The sequence below is a fragment of the Kogia breviceps genome, chromosome 11, assembly GCF_026419965.1.
Source record: "Kogia breviceps isolate mKogBre1 chromosome 11, mKogBre1 haplotype 1, whole genome shotgun sequence".
Taxonomy (NCBI): domain Eukaryota; kingdom Metazoa; phylum Chordata; class Mammalia; order Artiodactyla; family Physeteridae; genus Kogia; species Kogia breviceps.
The window spans coordinates 24333001-24358275 of NC_081320.1; the positions used below are offsets into that span (position 1 = coordinate 24333001).

Here is a 25275-nt window from a genome sequence, read left to right on the forward strand (position 1 = left end):
TCCCTTCCACAAGCTATCAAACTGGCCCATTACATTAATGACATTATGCTGAGTGGACCTAGTGAGCAAGAAGTAGCACCTACTCTAACTTATTGGTAAGACATTTGTATGCCAGAGGGTAGGAAATAAATTCGACTAAAATTCAGGGGCCTTCTACCTCAGTGAAATTCCTAGGGGTCCACTGGTATGGGGCATGTCGCGATGCCCCATCTAAGGTGACGAATAAGTTTGTTGCTTTTGTAGTAGAAGAGAGCATCTAAAGGTCAAACTGCTTTTTAAACAGATGTTCCACATCTTTCTACTTTTAGCTCTACCTTCATTCTTACCTCCAGAAGTACTTGATTTTACCAATTCCTAAGGCTTTTGAGAACTTGGTGGTTTAAAATGCTTTCTTCCTTGGGTTTCCCACTACTGGCTTAAGATTTAGCTCTCTTGGGACTGCTAAGTCAATGATCACTTTTCACCTGTATTATAGTTTCCAAAATTTTGTTGCAATTTTTCTTCTCGCATTCAACAAGTGTTCAAGATTCAAAGGTTACAAAAAATATGTAGAATAAGTCACCTTCCTACTCTTGTTCTTTAGCTAACCAGTACTTTACTGGAGGCAATCAATATTACTAGCTTATTGGGTATCCTTCCAGAGATATTTCTTTAAATGGAAGAAAATATAAATGATAAACTTGATCTTTCTTCTTACCAAAATAGAAGAGATTATGATACTCTTTCATATCTTGATTTTGTTGCAGAGTAAATTTGGGTAATTGTTACATTCAATATATAAAAAGTGTCTTAATTTTTATGGCTACATAGTATTCCATTAATGGATGGACCATAACTTTATTTAACCAATTCCCTATTAATTAACATTAGGTTGTTTCCAATCTTTTGCTACTGCAAACAATGCTGAAATGAATAATTTTATACTCAAATCATTTTTGCACATATGAAAACATATCTGTAGGATGTTTCTAAAAACAGACTTGTGAGACTTCCCTGGTGGTCCAGTGGTTAAGACTCTGTGCTCCCAATGCAGGGGGCCCGGGTTTGATCCCTGGCTGGGGAACTAAGATACCACATACTGCAACTAAGCCCATGCACTCTAGAGCCCATGCGCCACAAGTCGAGAAGCCCACGTGCAACAATGAAGACCAGTGCAGCCAAAACAAAACAAAACAAAACCTATTAAAAACAGACTTGTTAGGTTAAAGGGTATGTAAATTGTGATACCAAATTGCCCACTATAGAAATTGTGTTAAAATATATGCCCATAAATGGCATATAAGGGTGTCTGCTTCTTTATATCCTCATAAACAGTATGTCATTAAACTTAAAAAAAAATCTTTGCCAGCCAAATAGGTGAAAAGTAATAGCATCTCAATGTAGTTTTCACTTGCATTTCTTTTATAAGTGAGACTGAACATATTCAATGTTTCAGCATCACGTGTATTTCCTTTAATGAAAACTGTGTATATAATTTCTCACTTTCTATTGATTGTTGGTCATTATCTTTATTGATTTTAAGGAAATCTTTATGCGGTTAGGGAAATTAACCCTATGTGATATAGAAGCAAATGTTTTTCCTCATATTGTCAGTTGTCTTTAGATTTTACACACAGTATTTTTCTTTTTGGCCAAGTGTATATTTTCTATTTTTTCTATTTTCTATATTTATTCAGCTGAATTTATTAATCTTTTATTTTTGGAATTTTGGGTTTTGTGTTATGATTAGAAAGGCCTTTCTTACTGTTACATTTCCCCCCATGGTCTGTATGTTAATTGTTGATTTATTGCCTCTTAGCTCAAAATTCACCCTTCAGTATATCTCTGCAATAATGGACAGAATTCTACTTTAAGCCTTTCTCCTTTACAGTAATCATGATGTTAAGTTTTCTGAGTAGAGTGTACTGGAGGGACATTGCAAGAGGAAGGTGCACTCCTGCTGAAACCAGTGGGGTATGAAGTTACCTGGTAGTGCTCCATCCACATGCCCAGAACTTGTAGGCCCTTGGTGTTATGGACTGAATGTTTGTGTCCCCTTAAAATTCATAAATTGAAGCCCTAACTCCCAATGTGATGGTATTTAGAGGCAAGGCCTCTGGGACATAATTAGGTTTAGATGAGGTCATGAGAGTGGGGCCTCCATGATGGGACTGATGCTCTTAGAAGAGGAATAGACAGCAGAGCTCTCTCTTCATGTACATGAACTGAGGAAAGACCACATGAGCACATAGCAAGAAAGCCACTGTCTGCAAGATGGAAGAGGACTCTCACCAGAGCCTGACCAGGCTGGCACCCTGATCTTGGACTTCCAGCCTTCTAAACCTTGAGAAAATAAATGTCTATTGTTTAAACCAGCCAGTCACAGCACGAGCTGACTAGGACACTGGGAACTTCTCAGCCCTAACCTCATCACCTGTCAGCTGTCCACTCAGCATGGACACTGCATGCTTCAGGCCTCCTGCCTTCACTGATGCCTGATTCCCTTTGCTCACCTGTCCCTCCCCTCAGAAGTTTTGTCTCTTATGGTCCTCCCAATGCTGCTGTTCTTCCAACACGGACACTGCTTACTCCAGGCCTCCTGCCCACATTGGCTTCTCCACTCTCTGCATGCCTACGTATCAGCCACTATGCCTACACCTGGAGGGTTGCTTCCTGCTTTCCCAGTAGCCATGGACCAGCTCTGGCTTGAGCAAACCAGTGAACTTCTTTGCCTCCAGTGAGCTGCAACCATATATTCTCCAACTGGGTCTAAACCCCAGCCTTGGGAAAGGGGTCCCCTTTCCAAGTTTGTCCTTCTTTGAGATCTCTCCCTCAGTCCTAGGGTACCACAAAAAGCTCTCTCATATCTTATAATTGCTATGTTATCATAGTTTAATATTTTAAACTATGTTAAAATACTCTATATGCTTTTTACTTGTTTAAATCACTGTGTGGTTTCTGTTTCCTGATTGGACCCAGACTGATACAGTCTGTTCTAGTACTTAGATATTTTCAATTTTTACATTTAAATCTTTGATCTATATGCAACTCCTGAGCCTGCGCGCCAAAACTACTGAAGCCTGCATGCCTAGAGCCCATGCTCCGCAACAAGAGAAGCCACCACAATGAGAAGACCGTGCACCACAACAAAGAGTAGCCCCGACTCTCTGCAACCAGAGAAAGCCGGCATGCAGCAACGAAGACCCAATGCAGCCAAAAATAAATAAATTTATTAAAAAAAATTTATTTTTGAATTTATACTGGTGTAAGCTGTGCGTATGACTCTAACTTAATTTCTTCCCACATGGTTATCTAGTTTGTTGAATAATTTTTCCAACTAATGTTAAATAGCATCATTATTATACACTAAATCCCCCCATGTATTTGGGTCTATTTCTGGACTTTAAATTATATTCTATTGCTCTGTTTTTTCAATTTCCAGTATCACACTGTGAATATCTGTTTAATATTTGAGAGGAAGAGTCTCTAGCTATTCTTGTTTGTTTTTTGTTTCTAATTTTAACTTTATTATCAAGATGTCTAGTTCTTGTGTTAGAAATTTTACTGGGAATTGCATTACATTTATAGATTAATTTAGAGATAACTGACATCTTTCTGGTCTAAGTCCTCCCAAGAACTAATGACTTTTCATTTGTTCAAGTCTTCTTTTGTGTTTCTCAATAGCATTTAAATTCATATAAATCTTGCAGATTTATTATTATTTTCATTCATAAGCATTTATTTGATCATTTTTGTTATTGTGATGAGAACTTTTCTGCCATTTTAACTTCTGGTTTGTTTGTTCTGGAATAATATAAAGGGTACTTATTATAATTATTTTTTAAAAATAAATTTATTTATTTTATTTATTTATTTTTGGCTGTGCTTGGTCTTTGTAGCTGCATGGTCTTTCCCTAGTTGCGGCATGCAGGGGCTACTCTTCGTTGTGGTGCACGGGCTTCTTATTGCAGTGGCTTCTCTTGTTGCAGAGCATGTGTTCTAGGCACACGAGCTTCAGTAGTTGTGGCACGTGGGCTCAATAGTTGTGGCTCACGGGCTCCAGAGTGCAGGCTCAGTAGTTGTGGTGCACGGGCTTAGTTGCTCCGTGGCATGTGGGATCTTCCCGGACCAGGGCTTGAACCCTTGTCCCCTGCATTGGCAGGCGGATTTTTAACCACTGCACCACCAGGGAAGCCCTAAAGGGTACTTATATCTGTATTAATATTTGTACCTGACCATTGTCATGAATTCTTTTGTTGTTTTAAGTAATTTTCTAGTTGATTCTTTAGGGTTTTCTAGATATATTACCATTAATCTTCAAATAATGATCATTTTATCTTTTTCTTCCTTATTTCTTTTTTGGCTATGCCCTGGGGCATGTGGGATCTTAGTTCCCTGGATCAAACCCGCGCCCCGCTGCAGCAGAAGCGCAGAGGCTTTTTAACCACTGGACTGCCAGGGAAGTCCCTCCTTTTCTTGTTTCTATATTCTAACTTCTTTTTATGTGTGCAATTATATCAGTGAAAATCTCTAAAATACTGTTAGATAACAGTGATGATAGTAAACTTACTTGTTTTACACAGGAATATATTCAGTTTCTTTTCATTAAGTAAGATCTGGTTTTTGAGTTGTCATAGACATACACTATGGGAATAGCCACCTGTTCCTAATTTTTTAAGGTTTTTTAAAAGAAGATTGGATGTTGCACTTTATTAAACACCATTTTTAAAGTATGTATGGAAATAAACACGATAATATTTTTCTTAGATATATTAACATAGTAAACTATATTAATAGATTTCAATACTGCACCATTTCTGCATTCCTGTAGATGATTTTTAAAATATGAGCTGGATCCTATTGCTAATACTTTATTTGGGATGTTTAACAGATAGTCATAAGTGAGACTGGTCTGTAGTTTTTCCTTCTGTGTAATGTTTGCTGGATTTTAGGATCAATATTACATTATCTTCACAAAAAGAATTTGGAAGGATTTTTTTTTTTCTTTCTGTGGTATGAAATGGTTAAAAAACATAACAATCTGTTCTTTAAAAGTTTGGTATTATTCCCCTGCAGAACCATTTGGTTCCAGTGCTTTATTTTCAGGGAGGGTAGTTCTTTCATAACTTTCCCTATTCCTTTTATGGGAAATGGCAGGTTTCTATCTCTTCTGAATTCACTTTCGGTAATTATATTTTCATGGAGAATTATGCATTTCACACAAGTGTGGTTACTTTCTCCTTATCTTATTTTGGGTATATGTGCCTTTCCCCCCTGCCCTTTTCCGAAAACTAAGTTAACTAATGGCTGATCTATTTCCTATTTTTTCCCCAAAGAATTTGGATTTATTCATTTGTTCTACCATTTTCTATTTTTATATTCATTACTGTTCGTTTTTATCTTCATTATTTCCTTCCCTTAGCTCTCCTTAAGATTGTTTTTTCTTTTCTTCTTGAGTTGCTTGCTTCATTTATTTTCAGTTTTTCTGGTTTACTAATATAATTTAAATAATGAAATTTATATAGTTTAAAGATATGAATTTTTCTCAGCATTAACTTTTTTTGTATCACATAGGTTCTGATATGTACTGTTTCATTATTATTATTTTCTAGATATACTGCAATTTTGGCCTGATTTCCTCTTTGATTCAAAAGCTATTAAACAGCTTAAAAATTTCCAGGTGGTAGTGACTTTTTGTTCTGTATTTGCTATTTATTTCTAGTTTTATTGCATTGTATTCAGAGAATGTTGACTGATCTACTTGTACCTTTTGGAATTCATCAAAGTTTGGGGTTTATTTGTGGCTTAACATATGGTCAACTTTTGTGACTATTCCATGAGCACTTCAGGAAGGTGCAGATTTCTATCATACATATAATTATATTTCTTTAAAAAATGTTGATACTATGTTATTTGGTACACTGGTATTCAAAACTGATATATTTTCAATAGACTCTCCCTCCAACAAGCTCTCTTACTGAATATATTTCTTATGCTCCTCTTGATAATTCTCTACTCTTCTCTGCTTTGTGTCCTAGCATTAAAGTGCCATTCTTAGTCGTGTTTAGTGCTTTTTGCTCTAAATTCAATGATGTCTGATATTAAAGTCATGCTTTTTTTTTTTTAAATTATGGGGGTACACTTGCCTAGTGTACTTTGCCCTTCCTTTTATTTTCAACCTTTCTGAATCACTTTGTTGTAGTCTCTTGAATATAGCAGAATTTTGTTCTGCAATCAAATCTGTTTTTAAAGTACTTTAATAGGTAAGTTTAGTTATTTTTAGCTATATTATTTTAAGGTATACACTGTTTTCATAGCTTTTGAAAAATCACTATACTGTGTAAATTTGTTTGCTCTATATATGTTTTCCTTGTCATAATTAGAAAGGTTTGTACTTGTTTTAGGGGTTATCTTTATAATTCTATGTTTATATAATTCTCCTAAGTTATTTCTTTAGCAATATCCATTAATGAGTGATGAAAATCTCCACTATACAATAATACAATTTGTATATTTCCTTTTCTTACTCTCCCCACCATCCTGCAGCACTCCATTACAGTTTATTATCTTTATTGGAGTTTACCTGAACACAATTTAATATAATATATTCTTATTATTTGCCACTTTTAAATGATTCTATTGAAGATCAGCTAGTAAGGGTAAGAAAATAAATGTAATAGGCAAATTAGACCACTACTGGTCCTCAAATACCATTGTAGATCATATATGATTTAAATAACTTCTTTGTTCTCATGAAAGGGTAAAAGAATTGGTAAAATCTTCACAGTAATGGAATTCTTCTGAAACTCTGCTTTGAGAGATTAATGATTTTGGTCAAATTTATTTATATTAAGGGCACAATGGATATAAAAGGAATTCTAATATTTTAATTATAATTCCTTTGTCAAGATTTCTCATAAAAAGTTCAGAATTATTTTATTATACTCATAAATTAAATATGAGGAGATAAATTGAGGTGTTCAACTTAGGCAAGATTTCCTACCTGCTGTCTTCCTCCACTTACATTTTGAGCTAACTCTGCAGATAGAAAACGTCAAATACTTATATAGGTCAGAGAAAATGGATTTAAGGTAATAGTTTTTTCTTTAAACAAAGATTGGACTGTTCTATACATAAGGTAATGGCATTGTTTCAGTGATTTTCTTGAGCGTTTGACCATGGTTGAACTTAACTGTTCTTTTGGATGGAAATTTTGGCTTGCAATTTTTCCTGAGTTACCAGAGGTTGTTTTTAGTCTAGAACTGTCTGTCTTTCCTAATGGAGTGAATAAGGGATCAGGGATTCATCTAAGGCCAAATGTACTGAGGAGTACCAGAGGCATAGAACATAGTCAATTGAGGAAGGAAATGAAATCCTTTTACCTTTGTTTGGGACATGAGCTCATCTCCCAAAAAGCCTCCTATGCTGAATATCTTCATTTGCCCTTCCAGATCACTCTCAACTTTTCTTTACCCCTAATGCCTGACAGAAGATAGCTATCACAGCCAAATGTGGTCATGGGACAGACATGCACAAGGAAAATGGCACAACAGAGGAACATACTTGCCGTATGGCCGTAAACATCACTATCACTTTCATTCTGTCCTCAGTGTACTTGTAGGAAACTCCAGTTTTATGGAGTGAGAGTTATACATTTTGTTTATCCATTGACCAGTTAACAGACATTTGCAGCTCTGTTGTTTAGTGAGTACACATTTAAGATTGCTGTCTTTTGTTGGATTTTTTTTTTCTTTTGGAAATTTTTTTAAAAAAATTATACTTGATATCAATGCTGTGTTAGTTCCAGGTGTACAGCAAAGGGATTCGGATACAGTTGTGTTAGTTTCAGGTGTACAGCAAAGTGATTCAGATACATATATATGTATACACACATATACATATATTCTTTTTCAGATTCTTTTCCATTATAGGTTATTACAAGATATTGAATATAGTTCCCTGTGCTATACAGTAGGCCCTTGTTGTTTATCTATTGTGTATATAGTAGTGTGTATCTGTTAATCCCAAACTCCTAATTTATCCCTCCTCCCTTTCCCCCTTTGGTAACCATAAGTTTGTGTTCTCTGTCTGTGGGTCTGTTTCTGTTTTGCAAATTCATTTTGTATCATTTTTTTTAGATTCCACACGTAAGTGGTATCATATTGTATTTGTCTTTGTCTGACTTACTTCACTTAGAATGATAATCTCTAGGTCCATCCATGTTGCTGCAAATGGCACTATTTCATTCTTTTTTATGGCTGAGTAAAATTGTATATATATACCACATCTTCTTTATCCATTCATCTGTTGATGGATACTTAGGTTGCTTCCATGTCTTGGCTATTGTAAACAATGCTGCTATGAACACTGGGGTGCATGTATCTTTTCAAATTAGGGTTTCCTCCAGATATATATGCCCAGGAATGGGATAACTGGATCAAATGGTAACTCTATTTTTAGTTTTTTAAGGAATCCCCATACTATTCTCTATAGTGGCTGCACCGATTTACATTCCCACCAACAGTGCAGGAGGTTCCCTTTTCTCCACAACCTCTCCAGCATTTATTATTTGTAGACTTTTTTTTTTTTTTTTTTTTCCGGTACGCGGGCCTCTCACTGTTGTGGCCTCTCCCCGTTGCAGAGCCGAGGCTCCGGATGCGCAGGCTCAGCGGTCATGGCTCACGGACCCAGCCACTCTGCGGCATGTGGGATCTTCCCGGACCGGGGCACGAACCCGTGTCCCCTGCATCAGCAGGTAGACTCTCAACCACTGCGCCACCAAGGAAGCTCATTTAGACTTTTTTTGATGGCCATTCTGACTGGTGTGAGGTGATATACCTCACTGCAGTTATTTGCATTTCTCTAATAATTAGCAGTGTTGAGCATCTTTTCATGTGCCTGTTGGCCATCTGTATGCCTTCTTTGGAGAAATGTCTATTTAGGTCTTCTGCCCATTTCTAAAATTTATTTATTTATTTTCAATATTGAACTGTATGAGCTGTTTGTATATTTTGGAAATTAAGCCCTTGTTGGTGGCATCATTTGCAAATAGTTTCTCTCATTCTGTAGGTTGTCTTTTCATTTTGTTTATGGTTTCCTAGTTTGATTAGGTCCCATTTGTTTATTTTTGCTTTTATTTCTTTTGCCTTGGGAGACTGACCTAAGAAAACATGGCTACAATTTAGGTCAGAGAATATTTTGCCTATATTCTTTTCTAGAAGTTTTATGCTGTCATGCTTTATATTTAAGTCTTTAAGCCATTTTGAGTTTATTTTTATGTATGGCATAAGGGAGTACTCTAACTTCACTGATTTACATGTTGCTGTCCAGCTTTTCCAACACCACTTGCTGAAGAGACTGTCTTCTCCATTGTATATTCTTGCTTCCTTTGTTGAAGATTAGTTGACTGTAGGTGTGTGGGCTTATTCCTTGGCTCTCTATTCTGCTCCATTGACCCATATGTTTGTTTTTGTGCCAATATCACAGTATTTTTGTGTGTGCGGCTGCACCACATGGCATGCAGGGTCTTAGTTCCCTGACCAGGGATTGAACCCATGCCCCCTACAGTGGGAGTGTGGAGTCTTAACCACTGGACTTCCAGGGAAGTTCCCAGGCTGTTTTGATTACTGTAGCTTTGTAGTATTATCTGAAGTCTGGTGGGAAGCAGGGCGGTGGTTATGCCTCCAGCTTTGTTCTTTTTCTTCAGGATTGCTTCAACAATTCTAGGTCTTTGGGGGTTCCATATAAATTTTAGGACTATTTGTTCTTGTTCTGTGACTCTTTTTATCATTATGTCTACTTAATTTGATATATTAATAACGTTTTGATTGTTATCATGGTATATCTTTTTCCATCCTTTACTTTCAACCTACTTTTATTGTGTTTGAAGTTAGTTTCCTGTAGATAGGATATAGTTGGGTCATGCCCCCACCTCTGCCAATCTCTTTTATTTATTTATTTATTGCCACACTGTGCAGCTTGTGGGATCTTATTTCCCCAACCAGGGATAGAACCTGGGCCCCTGTCAGTGGAAGCACAGAGTCCTAACCACTGGATCACCAGGGAATTCCCTTTTTCTTTTAATTGGTGTATTTAAACTATTTACATTTTTAAAATAAATTTATTTATTTTATTTATTTATTTTTGGCTGCTTTGGGTCTTTGTTGCTGCATGCGGGCTTTCTCTAGTTGCAGCAAGCAGGGGCTACTCTTTGTTGCAGTGCATGGGCTTCTTACTGTGGTGGCTTCTCTTGTTGCAGAGCATGGGCTCCAGGTGCATGGGCTCCAGTAGTTGCAGCACACAAGCTCAGTAGTTGTGGGTTGCAGGCTCTAGAGCACTGGCTCAGTATTTTGGTGCATGGGCTTAGTTGCTCCGTGGCATGTGGGATCTTCCCTGACCAGGATAGGTGCCACCAGGGAAGCCCATAAAACCATTTACATTTAATGTAATTATTGGTATATCAGCCTGTTGATTTATTTGTTGCTTTCTGTTTGCTCCCTCAGTTTTTCATTTCTCTGTTTCCTTTTACCTACCTTCCTGTGGGTTAATTGAATATTTTCTTAGAATCCCATTTTGATTTATCTATAGTGTTTCTGAGTGTATCTCTTTATATAAATTTTTTTTTTTTTTTTTTTTTTGCAGTACACGGGCCTCTCACTGTTGTGGCCTCTCCTGTTGCGGAGCATAGGCTTCGGACGCACAGGCTCAGTGGCCATGGCTCACGGGCCCAGCTGCTCCGCGGCATGTGGGATCTTCCCGGACTGGGGCATGAACCCGTGACCCCTGCATCGGCAGGCAGACTCTCAACCACTGCGCCACCAGGGAAGGCCTATTTTACCATTTTGAATGAAGTGTAAAAACCTTAATTTCCTTTAAGTCCTTTTATCCTCTCCTGTTTATAATGTAATTATCCTAAATAGTTCCTCTAAATACACTAGCACTAACAACTATATCAGAAAATGTTATAATTTTTGCTTCAATTGTCAAATATAATTTAGAAGACTCCATAGAAAGTCTATTATCTTCATTCATATTTTATTCTTTCCACTCTTCTTTCTTCCTTCTGGATATTCCAAGAGTCTTTCTTTTATAATTTCCTTTCTGATTCAAGAACTTACTTTAGCCATTCTGTTAAGGTAGGTCTGTTGGTGACAAATTCTCTTAGTTTTCCTTCATCTGAGAATATCTTGACTTCTGATTCATTCCTTAAGGATATTTTCACTGGATACAGAGTTCTAGGTTAACAGTTCTTTTCTTTCAGCATTTGAAAAATGTGACACTTCTTCTGGCCTTCATGGTTTCTAACGAAAAGAATCTATCATTACTTGATTGTTTCTCCCTTATAGGTAAGTTGTCAGTGTCCCACTCTCAAGAGTCTTTATTTGCCTTTAGTTTTTTTTTTTTTTTTTTTTTTTTGCGGTATGCGGGCCTCTCACTGCTGTGGCCTCTCCCGTTGCGGAGCACAGGCTCCGGATGCGCAGGCCCAGCGGCCATGGCTCACGGGCCCAGCCGCTCCGCGGCATGTGGGATCCTCCCGGACCAGGGCACGAACCCGTGTCTCCTGCATCGGCAGGCGGACTCCCAACCACTGCGCCACCAGGGAAGCCCTGCCTTTAGTTTTTAGAATTTTGATTGTCTTAGAATGGATTTCTTTGTGTTTATTCTGTTTGGGGCTCCACCAGTCTCTTGAATCTTTAGGTTTATAACTTTTGCCAAATTTGGGAAACTTTCAGTGATTATTTCTTTAAATATTTGTCCAGCTCCACCCTCCTGTCCCTTTCCTCTTGGACCGTGATGACATAAATGTTAGCTCTTTGTTATAGTCTCACAGATCCCTGTGGCTTTGCTAATTTTTTTTTTAAAGTCTCTTTTCTCTCTGTTGCTGAGATTGGGTAATTTCTATTCTGTTTTCAAGCTCCTCTGTCCTCTCCACTTTGCCCATCCATAGTAGATTTTTGTTTCTTAAATTATGGGTATTGCGTTTTTCAGCCTAAAATTTCTATTTGGTTTTTCTTTATACTTCTATTTCTTTGGTGAGACTTTATATTTCTCCATTTGTGCAAGCACGTTCATAACTGCTTGTTGGAATATTTTTATGATGGCTGCTTCAAAAGCGTTTTCAGATAATTCTAACACCTGTGTCATCTCAGTGTTGGTGTCTGTTGTCTTCTCATTCAAGTTGGGATTTCCCTGGTTCTTGATAATCATGAGTGATTTTTTTTTTTTTTTTGGTATTCTGGACATTTTGGGTATTATGCTGTTAAGACTCTGGATCTTGTTTAAATCTTCTGCTTTAGTAGGCCTATTTTGACACTGCACCAATGGGGGAAGTGAGGTTTCCACATAATTACTGTCAGGTTGGGGTGTGACTCTATTTGGTCTCTAATTACATCCCAGAAGGGAGCGTGCCTTGTTACCTCTGGGTGGGGGTGGAAGTTCAGGTTCCTCATATGCCCCCCCACTGACACCCTGGGGGTAGGTAAGCTTCATTACCATTAAGCTTTACACTAGGAAAAATGTTCTAAAAGTCCTGGCTTCCCACTAGGCCTTCACTGACACCATCCTGCCTTGGAGATAAAAAGATGCCTCACTGCCACTTCTCACATGGCCTCCTCTGACACCATCTCAATAGGGAGGGGGAGAGATGGAAACCTTGTTAATGTTGGATGGGTTGGAGGAAGTCCAGGCTCCCACATGGCTTCCATGGACACTATATGGGAGGAGGTCTTATTCACACCAGGTAGGGATCAAAGTCCTGGCTCTCTATGAGGTCTTTTCTGACTATCCCAACAGCATGGCTGCCTCAGGAAAAGGATTTACTAAAACTTCTGAAGTCTTTCCCACCCCTGAGATTCTTAACTTTGTAAAGGGGAGAAAGTGAAGATCTGAATTTGTTTGAGGAGGAAAAGAGATAGTTGTTTATGTGTGAGAGAGCTCTGTAAAAGCATTGCCCTTAGCCCAGGCTTTGCCTTCTGAAACCCTACGGGCAGTTTCACCTGAGTCCTATATGGAAGTACAGAGAAAAAATATTTTCATATTTCTGCACAGATGGGGCTTTCTGAGCAAAAAAACCCTGGAACCTGGGTTAAAGGACAAGTCTTAGAAACTTAAAGGAAGATAAGAGTAGCCAGAGACCTCTAAAGAAATTTAGAGATTTACTTCCCTGTGTTTACATTTCAAAGAGGGATGAAAGAGGTCAGTTGATTACATTCCAAAGGACTGTAAATGCCAAATTTTCTCTCTCTCTCTCAGGAGTGGAGGTGGGGGGTAAGATGTGGCCTATATACACTCCCATATTAATAATTTTGGGGTTCCTCTTCTGCAGTACAAATCCCCCATGTGTAGGATGACATCAGGCTCTTTCTGTTGCCTGTGGGGTATTGGGTATGGGGAATGGGCACAGTTATTACTCTAAGAATAAAAACTGTGATCTCTGCTCCAGAAACCTCATATCTGCTTTCAGGATAAAATGAACAAATATAGATATACTCACCACAAAGGGGAGGATGCACTCGTGCTGATTTTGTACAACGTATAAGCTGAAGAGGGACATGCGGCTGGGGCCCATCAAGCTGCAGGCTAGAGAGAAAAAGTTCTGCAGAGCCTCACAGAGGTTGGAGCAGAGGTCAGCCCAGGATGGTAGAGCGATATGCACAATGAGAAGCCTTGGAGGTTGCTGGTAAATGTGCGTGGAATTAGATGGCCCTTTACTAGTAGTTTGCCCATGATACATGGCAGCCCAACCAGGGGTGGAACTGTAGCCACCACTTAGATATTCTCTACACCTATAGGGAAGAAAAGAGAAATCACTGGCTTTCATAAAACTGAAAGTTGAAACAATGAACACAGGTCTAGGGGACTAGGTCCAGAAAGGAGTCAAACTAGGTACTAACTCAAGCTTCTCTAGGCTATCCCATCTTAACAGCTGCCAAGGGATCTAGATGTTTGCCTATAATGTAAGGCTGAGAATGCTTAGGGATGTTGAGTGGAACTAATCAAAAAGTCAAACTTCAGTCTCAAAAGTAAGCTATCTGTCCTCATGACTTTGTTTCTTTATTGGCATTGTACTATATTATAATTTGTTTCTATGACTGCCTCTCATAATGTATTGTGAGCTTTCCAAGGACAGAGAACCTGTCTTTTCAACTCTATTCATCAAAGCTTAGCAAAGTGTTTATTTGGTACATAGTAATTCTTAAAAATGAAAATATAACCACATTTTCCCATTCAAAACCCACTCAAGACCCTTTATGACTTGACCTTCAGCCTTATTAGAGGCTTTGTTTACCTCAAGCTTTTTACTGAAATAAAACCAAATATACCATTCACTTCAGTGCATTTGCTCTTGCTGTTTTCTCTACCTCCAACATCTTTGCCTTCTTTCTTTACTTGCTACTTACACTTATCCCCAGGGCTCAGATTTGGAAAGAACAAATGAGAACTTGGAACAAACATCAGGAATGAGAAGGAAACATCATTATAAATCCTCAAACATGGAAAAGGTTACAAGAGGATAGAATGAACAACTTTACACCAGTAAGTTTAATAAAATGGACAAATTCCTAGAAAACCATATTTAACCAATACTAAATCAGAAAGAAAATTTAAAAACCGAAGTAGTCTATAACCACTGAAAAAATTTAATTGGTAGTCAAATATGTTCCCACAAGTAAACTACAGGGCCACATGATTCCATTGATGAGTTCCATATTACTCTCAAAGACCAAGAATTTCAATCTTAAACAAATTCTTGCAGAGAATAGGAAAGGAACACCACTCATTTAATTTTACTAGGTTAGCATAACCTTTGATACTAAAATCAGATAATTTTTTATAAGCAAAAAATTATAGAACAATCTCATCCATGAACTTAGATGTAAAAATCCTAAGCAAAATATAAGCAAACTGAAAAACAGCAATATATAAAAGGAATAACATATCATGACCAAGTTGGGTTTATCTCAAGAACATAAGGTTGACATAGCATTAGAAAAAGTCACTGTAATTCATCACGGTAAAATATTAAATGAGGAAAAATTATATGATCATCTCAATAGATGCAGAAAAACAATTCATACATGATAAAGAATCAGTCTTGGGCTTCCCTGGTGGCGCAGTGGTTGAGAATCCGCCTGCCGATGCAGGGGACACGGGTTCGTGCCCCGGTCCGGGAGGATCCCACATGCCGCGGAGCGGCTGGGCCCGTGAGCCATGGCCGCTGAGCCTGCGCGTTCGGAGCCTGTGCTCCGCAACGGGAGAGGCCACAGCTGTGAGAGGCCCGCATATCACAAAAAGAAAAAAAAAAAAAAAAAAAAAAAAAAAAAAAAAAAAAAAGAATCAGTCTTAGTAAACTAGGAATAGATCTAGAGCAAATATCATCCTTAATGGTGAGGCTGAAAGTTTTCCATCCAAGACAAGGAGACTGCTATCATCACTTCTATTCATCACAGTAGTGAAGGTAGCAATAAGGCAAGACAAATAAATAAAAGGTACTGCAATGGAAGAAATAAAACTGTTATTGTTTGCAGATGATATGCCTGATTGTTAATATAGAAAATCTAAAAGAATCTACAGACTTTATAATTTCATATTTTCCCCAAAGGTCTCATCTTTTATTAAATTTTATTCTTAGAGATCTGTTTTTAAAAATGTTAATTTATAATGACATCTTCTTAAATTCCATTTTTTTGTTTTGTTGCTAATGTATACAAATAAAATTGATTTTTGTATAATGATGTTGTATTTCACAACACTGCTGCACTCTCTTACAAGTTATAATAATTTATCTGTAGATCCTTTTTGTTCACAATCATTAATCTGTGAATAACGACATGCACCAGGATATATGAACAAAGTCAGATCATAGCAGCAAAAAGACTATTCATAATAGTCTTATTCACAATTACCCCAGATTGCAAACAACACAAACTGCAATCAATATTAGAATGGATAAATTCTGCTATATTCACACAACGATGAAAATGAATGAACTAGAGTTATGTGCAACGACATGGATGGCTCTAAAAACATAATACTGAGTAAAAGAGCAAGACACAAAGAATACATATAGTATGATTCCATCTACATAGGTTTTAGAGACAAGCAGAAATATATTGTTTAGGAATGTGTACATTACGCTAAAACTATTTTTAAAGAACAAGGAAATGATTATCACAAAAATTTAGGTAGTGATTTTCTCTAGAATGGAAGGAGGGCATTATTACAAGGGACAAAAGGGGAGGTTCTGGAGTGTTGGCAATGTTCTATTTCTTGACCTTTATTGTGGTTACATGGGTGTTCGCCTTATAATTATTAAAGTTTATATTCATATCTTATGAAATTTTCTCTAAATATGTTATATTTAATAAAACAAATTTCAAAAAGAACATTAGGACAATCATAAAAGAATATAATTTTTAGATTAAAAAAATATGTCTCCACCTCTGGGAACTGAAATGATTCTGTACTATTGTGTTTTAGCTAAAGAATGCAGGGAAAATAAAAGCGTCTTTTGATTTCCCCTGGGTCTAAGAGATAGATATCAATATTTATGTTAATTTTCAGAAACACTTTGGAATTTAGGATTTTTATAAGTGATCCAAGAGTGCATAAATAGATGTGTTTCTCAAAATGAATCTGTGAAGTTATTCCCCTTCAAACTTTCCTTTTTGGATAGTGGAAGTCAGCATTTGTTCATTCAACAATTTTTTATTGAGCTCCAGTTGTGTGCTGTGTACTGCTGAACAAATAAATGAATATGCTAATCTATTGAGAGTAACCTTGAACTAGAAATTCAAATCAATGAGTAATATATTTACCAAGAAGGCACATATCATAAGTATCTCTTAACTATTCTTTAAAATTAAGTACCTGAGACCAATGCAATGCTGAATTTCAGGCTGACACACAGACAGATTCACAAACAAGCACCCTGACAAAGGCCTTATTTGATGTAGAATGAGCTTCTATGTCCCCTGTTCACCTTCCTTCACATCTGAAACTCTTGTCATTTTAGAGTATAGGCACTTCTTATTTTGCATGGTTCCAATATACACAAATCTCGGTTACTACAATTTAGTTAATTAAGGTTAATCTCCCATCAACATGGTTCTAATTTCAGTTACCATGGAATATTAACTATAATTACATAAAAGTACAAACCACAGCTAGCTCTTTAGCCCACAAATCACTACATAAATAACAGATACACATCATGGTCAGTGATTAATTATGTCACTTCTTTCAAATTCTGTTGGTGACTGGTCACTGCAGATCTCTTATTCAGGTTAAGTACAGACAGCAGAGTGTAGTTTTACTTCCTTGTTAACTAGTGATAAACCCACATTGACATCTTACAAAAATAGATAATTGAAAGAGGGAATTGGTCAAAAAAGATGAAAGTGTAGCCAAGAAACAATAAGTGCTAAGGCTGAAAGTGAGAGTTGAATTGAACATAAATTAACAGAAGAAAGAGCTGAGTGTGAGAATATTGACAATGCCGTTGTTTAATAGACTCTAGACAGGCAGAGAGAGGAATTTAGTGAGGTGAACTTATCAACATAAATTAGGAAAGTGGTTATGACAAAAAGTATGAAGATGTTTCAGAAAAAAGTGCCATTGGCAAAAAACTTCATATAAAAGGAACTCTTGGAGATATTTTACAAAATTGAAAGTGCAAAGGATAAAATGTTGGAAGCTCATCCAAACTTAGAAAGGAATATAACATTTTGGTAAGGTATAGAAGAGATGCTTTCTTGAGATGCTTGAGAAGAAGACAAGCACAAGCACTATTCAAACTACTCTTGATAAGTTTTTTTACAAAGAAAAAAATACTTTCTCAATGTTTCTAATGTTTTCAATGACAGTGTGCTAAACAGATTCTAGTTTTATTATTTTTCAATTCTCTGTACATTTATAACTGGCAGTAAGAGAATTTCTAATGTTTTGACAACAATTCTGAGAGATCCCGGAACAAATGTAATTGTTCCCATTGATTATTAGGATCACTTTGAATCGTTTCAGCTTCCACAGTCATTTTTAGATCCCACACTTGTGTGCAATTCCAACACTGTTCTTTAAATGGGGTAAAAGGCAGCTCTCTTCCTTATATTGTCAAACATGATCAATTAATGCACCTGATGTGTCTGGGCATAGTCCTAAGCAGCACCTGACTATTTGTGATCCTATGCTCTCCACTTCTGACAATAACGTCCACTTATTGATGTCTCCCTGGAAACTGGTTAAATTTCGGCCTTGAACCACCAAAAGCCATCAAGTTACTCCCTTACCCAAAACCCTTCAATGGCTTCCAATTACACTTGGAACAAAATCTGAAATCCCTACCCTGGCTCCGAAATTCTGCATGTGTCTCCTTCCCAACTCTCCATCCTCATGCCATGCCCTACCGAGCCAAGCCCCCTCCCATCCTCCACCCTCCTAGCCCCTGGCGCGCCCCTCAGTTCCACAAAGGAGGTTGGCCTCTTGCTGTGGAAGAGCAAAAAAGATTTTCGTGGGCACTCCAATTTCATTTCCGCCCCCTTCATGTAAGGAAAAACATAAAACAAAAACCCTTTTCTTCGGCCCTAAGGTTTCACTGTTTTCTTTTCTCTTTACAAGTTAATATATTAAATGGGCCCCCCCAAAGTGTCGTGGGCCCTCAGTACGACGCCTACGCTGCCTGACGGATTGGCCACCCATCCCCCAGGCCCGCGAGAGTCGGCGGAGGAGACTCGGCTCTGCCGCTCCGGTCCTCAGAACCGCTTGCGGAGGGCGGGCTCGGACGCAGCGGACCTGGGCCTCCGGGCGTCAGGCCTCCCTGGCAGATGCCGGTGTCTGCTCGCCAACACCCTCCCCCGCCAACACCCGCTTGAAGGCCGGCCCGAGATCGGCCCAAATCCTTCCTGCGAGGCGCGGCGAGGGGCCCTCCCCGCCTGCGGCCCTCAGCCCTGCTCCTACCCCTTTCTTCGCGAAGGCAAAGACGCGGCTACCTGGCCCTTCCGGCTCTCCACGTCCGCCTGCGCTGCGAGGGCGCCCCCCTCAGGCCGGGCGGCTCATTGCGGGCGCCGCCTCAGGGTCCACCTCAGGCTGCACCTCAGGCCCGCCTTCTTCAAGGCCTTGGGTGCCAGGGGAACAACCCTTCTTTGGTGCTAAGGTAGACTCTGGATTTCTGTTGAGAATATTATGCTAAACCTGACATTTCGTCAAGCTACCCCTGCCCCATGAAGCATTCCAGTGGTACCCCCATCATGTTCCTGGGCTTAACCTTTCTCTTCCACATCATTCATTCATTCAGTCACTTTGTTTTTCTTCAAACTTTATTGAAATACAATTTACATACAGTACTGTATACGTTTAAGGGGTACAGCATAATGCTTTGACTTATATACATCATGAAAGTTTTACCACAATAAGTTACTGAACATCCATCATGTCACATAGATGTGAAATTAAAGAAATAAAAAACATTTTTTTCTTGTGATGAGAGCTCTTAGGATTTACTCTCTTAACAACTTTCATATATAACATACAGCAGTGTTATTTATATTGTACATTACATCCCTAGCACGTATTTATCTTATAACTGGAAGTTTGTACCTTTTGACTGCCTTTATCCATCACCATCCACCCCCACCCACCTCCAGCTCTGGTAACCACTAATCTGAGTTCTTCTCTATGAGTGTGTTTCTGTGTTTTGGAAGTATAATTGACCTTCAACACTATGTTAGTTCCTGTTGCACAACATAGTGATTTGGTATTTCTATACATTTCAAACTGAACACCACAATACATCTAGTTACCATCTCTCACTGTAGAAAGATATTACATAGTTATTGAGTATTCCCCACACTGTGTATTTCATACCTGTAACTCATGTATTTTGCAACTGGAAGTTTGTACCTGTTACTCTCCCTCACCAATTTCTTTCCATGCCCCCCCCACACCCCTCACCTCTGGCAACCACCTGTTTGTTCTCTGTATCTATAACTCTGTTTCTGTTGTGTTATGGTTGGTTATTCATTTGTTTTGTTTTTTAGGTTCCACATATAAGTGAAATCATAAAATATTTGTAATTCTCTGTCTGACAATATTTCACTTAGCCTAATACCCTCTAGGTGCATCCATGTTGTTGCAAGTGGCAAGATTTCATTCCTTTTTATGGCTGAGTAATATTCCATTGTATATATGTGTGAGTATATATATCTATATCTATATCTATATCTATAGATATATATATGGCATCTTCTTTATCCATTCATCTTTTGATGGGCTCTTGGGTTGCTGCCATATCTTGGCTATTGTAAATAATGCTACAATGAACATAGAGATGCATATATCTTTTCTACTTAGTGTTTTCATTTTCTTCAGACAAATACTCAGGAGTGGAGTTGCTGGATTGTATGGTAGTTCTATTTTTTATTTGTTGAGGAATCTCCATACTGTTTTCCATAGTGCCTGCACCAATTTACATTCCCACCAACAGTGTATAAAAGTTCCCTGTTTTCTACATCCTTGTCAACACTTGTTATTTGTTGTCTTTTGAGAATAGCCATATTGATATGTGTCAGGTGACATCTCATTGTGATTTCGATTTGCATATCCCTGATATTAATAATCTTAAAAATTTTATTTATTTATTTATTTATTTTTGGCTGCATTGGGTCTTTGTTGCTGTGCGCAGGCTTCCTCTAGTTGTGGTGAGTGAGGCCTACTTTTTGCTGTGGTGTGCGGGCTTCTCATTGTGGTGGCTTCTCTAGTTGTGGAGCATGGGCTCTAGGTGCATGGGCTTCAGTATCTGTGGCTCGAAGGCTCTAGAGCACAGGCTCAATAGTTGTGGCACACGGGCTTAGTTGCCTTGTGGAGTGTAGGATCTTCCTGGACCAGGGCTCGAACCCGTGTCTCCTGCATTGGCAGGCAGATTCTTAACCACTGCACCACCAGGGAGGCCCAATATTAATAATCTTGAGCATCTTTTCATGTGCCTGTTGCCCATCTGTATGTCTTCTTTGGAAGAATGTCTATATAGGTCCTCTGCTATTTTTTTTTCTCTGCCCATTTTTTATCTGGACTGTTTTTTTGATATTGATTTGTATATTTTGAATATTATTCCCTTATCAGATATATTATTTCCAAATATCTCCCATTTAGTAGGTGCACTTTCTGTTTTGTTAATACTTTGCTCTGCAAAAGCTGGTAGTTTACTGTAAAAGCTTTTCAGTTTGCTGTAGTCCCATTTGTTTATTTTTGCTTTTGTTTCCCTTGTCTGAGGAGACGTATACAAAAAAATTGCTGAGATTGATGTCAAAGAGCATACTGCCTGTGTTTTCTTCTAGAAGTTTTATGGTTTCACATCTTACATTTAAGTCTTTAATCTATTTTGAAATTACTTTTGTGCATGGTGTGAGAGAGTAATCCAGTTTGATTCTTTTGCATGTAGCTATCCAGTTTTCCCAGTACCATTTGTTGAAGAGACTGTCTTTTCCCCATCATATATTCTTGCTTTCTTTGTCATAGATTAATTGCCCATATAAGTGTGACTTCATTTCTGGGCTCTCTATTCTGTTCCATTGACCTATGAGATTGTTTTTCTGCCAGTACCATACTGTTTTGATGACTGTAGCTTTGTAGTATAGTTTAAAATCAGGGATCATGATATCTCCAGCTTTGCTCTTTTTTCTCAAGATTGCTTTGGCTCTTCAGGGTCTTTTGTGCTTCCATACAAATTTTAGAATTATATTGGTAGGGATTGCATTGAATCCATAGCTTGCTTTGGGTAGTGTGGTCATTTTAACAATATTAATTCTTCCAATCCATGAACATGGCATATCTTCCCATCTGTTTGTGTAGTCTTCAATTTCTTTCATCACTGTCTAACAGTTTTCCAAGTACAGGTTTTTTCCTTCCTTAGTTAGATTTATTCCTAGGTATTTTATTATTTTTGATGTAGTTGTAAATGGGATTTTTTTCTTAATCTTTCTGATACAGTAGTTTGTTCTTAGTGTATGGACATGCAACTAATTTCTGTATATTAATCTTGTATCCTGACACTTTACTGCAACAGTGATGAACTCTAGTAGTTTTTTGGTGGCATTTTGAGGATGTTCTATATATAACAGCATGTTATCTGCAAACAGTGACAGTTTTACTTCTTCCTTTCCAATTTGGATTACTTTAATTTCCTTTTCTTGCCTGATTGCTATTGCTAGGGTTTCCAATACTATGTTGAATAAAAGTGACAAAAGCGGACATCCTTGTCTTGTTCCTGATCTTAGAGGAAACACTTTCATCTTTTCACCATTGAGAATGATGTTAGTTGTGGGCTTATCGTGTATGGCTTTTATTATGTTGAGATATGTTCCCTTTATATACACTTTGATGAGAGTTTTTTTATAATTTCTTTTTTCAGTTTATTTTATTTATTTTCTTAATTAATTTATAATTTTTCAATGAGAGTTTTTAAAATCATGAATAGATGTTTAGTTTTGTCAAACTTTTTCTGCATCTATTGAGGTGATCATATGATTTTTATTCTTCAATTTATGAATTTGGTGTATCACATTGATTAAGTTGTGAGTATTGAGTTATCCTTGCATCGCTGGGAAAATTCCACTTGATCATGGTGTATGATCCTTTTAATGTATTGCTGAATTCAGTTTCCTATTATTTCATTGAGGATTTTTGCATCTATGTTCATCAGTGATATTGGCCTGTAATTTTCTCTTTTTTTGGTGATATCTTTGTCTAGTTTTGGTATCAGGGTGATGCCTGATTTGTAGAATGAGTTCGGAAGCATTTCTTCCTCTGCAATTTTTTCAGCTAGTTTGACAAGGATAGGTGTTAACTCTTCTCTAAATGTTTGGTAGAATTCTCCTGTGAAGCCATTTGGTCCTGGACTTATTTTGGGGGGGAGTTGTTTTGTTACTGATTCAATTTCATTACCGCTAATTAGCCTGTTCATATTTTCTATTTCTTCCTGGTTTACTCTTGGGAGACTGTACATTTCTAGGAATTTGTCCATTTCTTCTAGGTTGTCTATTTTATTGGTGTATAATTGTTCATTGTAATTGCTTATGATTCTTTGTGTTTATGTGGTGTCAATTGTATCTTCTCCTTTTTCATTTCAGATTTTATTGATTTGGGCCTTCTCTCTTTTTTTCTTGACAAGTCTGGCTAAATGTTTACCAATTTTGTTTATCTTTTCAAAGAACCAGATCTTAGTTTCACTAATTTTTTTCTTTTTCTCTTTTTTTTTTTTAGTTTCTATTGCATTTATTTCTGCCCTATCTTTATGATTTCCTTCTATTAACTTTGGTCTTTGTTTATACTTCTTTTTCTAGCTCCTTTAGGTGTTAGGTTAGGTTGTTTATTTGAGCTTTGTTTTGTTTCCTGAGGTAGGTTTGTATCACTGTAAACTTCCCTCTTGGAACTGCTTTTGCTGCATCTCATAGATTTTGTATTGTTGTGCTTTTATTTACATTTGTCTCCAAGTTTAAAAAAAATTTCTTCAGTGATACATTGGTTGTTTTGTAGCATATTGTTTAGCTTCCATGTGTTTTTATTTTTTTCTTGTCTCATAGCATTGTGGTCAGAAAAGATCCTTGATATGATTTCAATTTTCTTAAATTTACTGAGGCTTGTTTTGTGTCCTAGCCTGTGATATACCCTGGAGAATGTTCCCTGTGTACTTGAAAAGAATGTGTATTTTGCTGCTTTTGGATGGAATGCTCTATATATATCAATTAAGTGCATCTGATATAATGTGTCACTTAAGGCCAGTGTTTTCTTATGATTTTGGGGGGGTGTTTGGATGATATGTCCATTGATGTAACTGAGGTGTTAAAGTCCCCTACTATTATTGTGTTACTGTCAATTTCTCCCTTTATGTCTGTTAATGTTTGCTTTATGCAATTAGGTGCTCCTATGTTGGGTGGATATATATTTACAACTTTTTTTTTTTGCAGTATGAGGGACTCTCACTGTTGTGACCTCTCCTGTTGTGGAGCACAGGCTCCGGACACGCAGGCTCAGCAGCCATGGCTCATGGGCCCAGCCACTCCGTGGCATGTGGGATCTTCCTTGACTGGGGCATGAACCCGTGTCCCCTGCATCGGCAGGCGGACTCTCAACCACTGCAACACCAGGGAAGCCCTATATTTACAATTTTTATATCTTATTGGATTGATCCCTTGATCATTATGTAATGTCTTTCTTGTTTCTCGTTATAATCTGTTTTAAAGTCGGTTTTGTCTGAAATAAGTATTGTTACCCTGGCTTTCTTTCTTTTTTTAAAATTGAAGTATATTTGATTTACAATGTTATGCCAACCTCTGCTGTACAGCAAAGTGACTCAGTTATAGACATATATACATTCTTTTAAAAATATTCTTTTCCATTATGGTTTACACAGGAGATTGGATATAGTTCCCTGTGCTATACAATAGAACCTTGTTGTTTATCCATTCTAAATGTAATAGTTTGCATCTACCAACCCCCAATTCCCAGAAAGATATGGAACGCTTCATGAATTTGTGTGTCATCCTTGCATGGGGGCCATGCTAATCTTTTCTGTATTGTTCTAATTTTAGTATATGTGCTGCGAAGTGAGCACTACCCTGGCTTTCCTTTAATTTCCATTTTCATGGAATACATTTTCCCATCCCCTTACTTTCAGTCTCTGTGTGTCTTTAGATCCAAAGTGAGTGTTTTGTAGGCAGCATATATATGGGTCTTGTTTTTGTATCCATTCAGGCACTGTGTTTGTTGATTGGAGCATTTAGTCAATTTACACTTAAGGTAATTATTGATGAGTATGTATTTACTGCCATTTTGTTAATTGTTTTTGTAGTTCTTATTTGTTCCTTTCTTCTTCTTTTGTTCTCTTGTGATTTGATAATTACCTTTAGTGTTGTGTTTGGATTTCTTTCTTCTTTCCAGGTGTGCATCTATTATAGGGTTTTGGTTTGTGGTTACTGTGTGTGTGTGTGTGTGTGTGTGTGTGTGTATGTGTGTACACACACATATATAATCATTTTAAGTTGCTGATCTCTTAAGGTCAAACACATTTTAACAACCCTGCATTTTTACTTCCCCCTCCATGTTTTATAGTTTTTGATATCATATTTTACATCTTTTTGTTTTGTGTATCCCTTAGCTACTTATTGTGGATATAGATAACTTTACTATTTTTGTCATTTAACCTTCCTACTAGCTTTATATATGATTGATTTACTACCTTTACTGTAAATATGCCTTTATCAATGAGATTTTTCCTTTCATAATTTTCAAGTTTCTATTTGTGGC

General features: G+C 37.4%; 1 protein-coding gene and 1 non-coding gene across 3 annotated transcripts in view; both read right to left on the minus strand.

Moving 5' to 3' along the window:
• The window catches only part of M1AP (meiosis 1 associated protein), an 83343-nt gene extending 64364 nt beyond the window's left edge, over positions 1-18979 (minus strand). The window contains exons 1-2 of one of the 2 annotated variants that reach the window (XM_059079626.2): positions 18934-18950; positions 13472-13763 (exon numbers count right to left, since the gene is read on the minus strand). In XM_059079626.2, coding sequence (XP_058935609.1) covers positions 13472-13711 — 240 coding nt within the window. In that variant the 5' untranslated portion in view covers positions 13712-13763; positions 18934-18950. The other variant, XM_067007370.1, reaches the window with a different exon arrangement.
• A 5498-nt stretch (positions 18980-24477) lies between these two features.
• LOC131766047 (U6 spliceosomal RNA) lies at positions 24478-24583 on the minus strand. The gene has a single exon (XR_009338350.1). It is a non-coding gene; the product is annotated as a U6 spliceosomal RNA (small nuclear RNA).
• Positions 24584-25275: the final 692 nt, after the last annotated feature.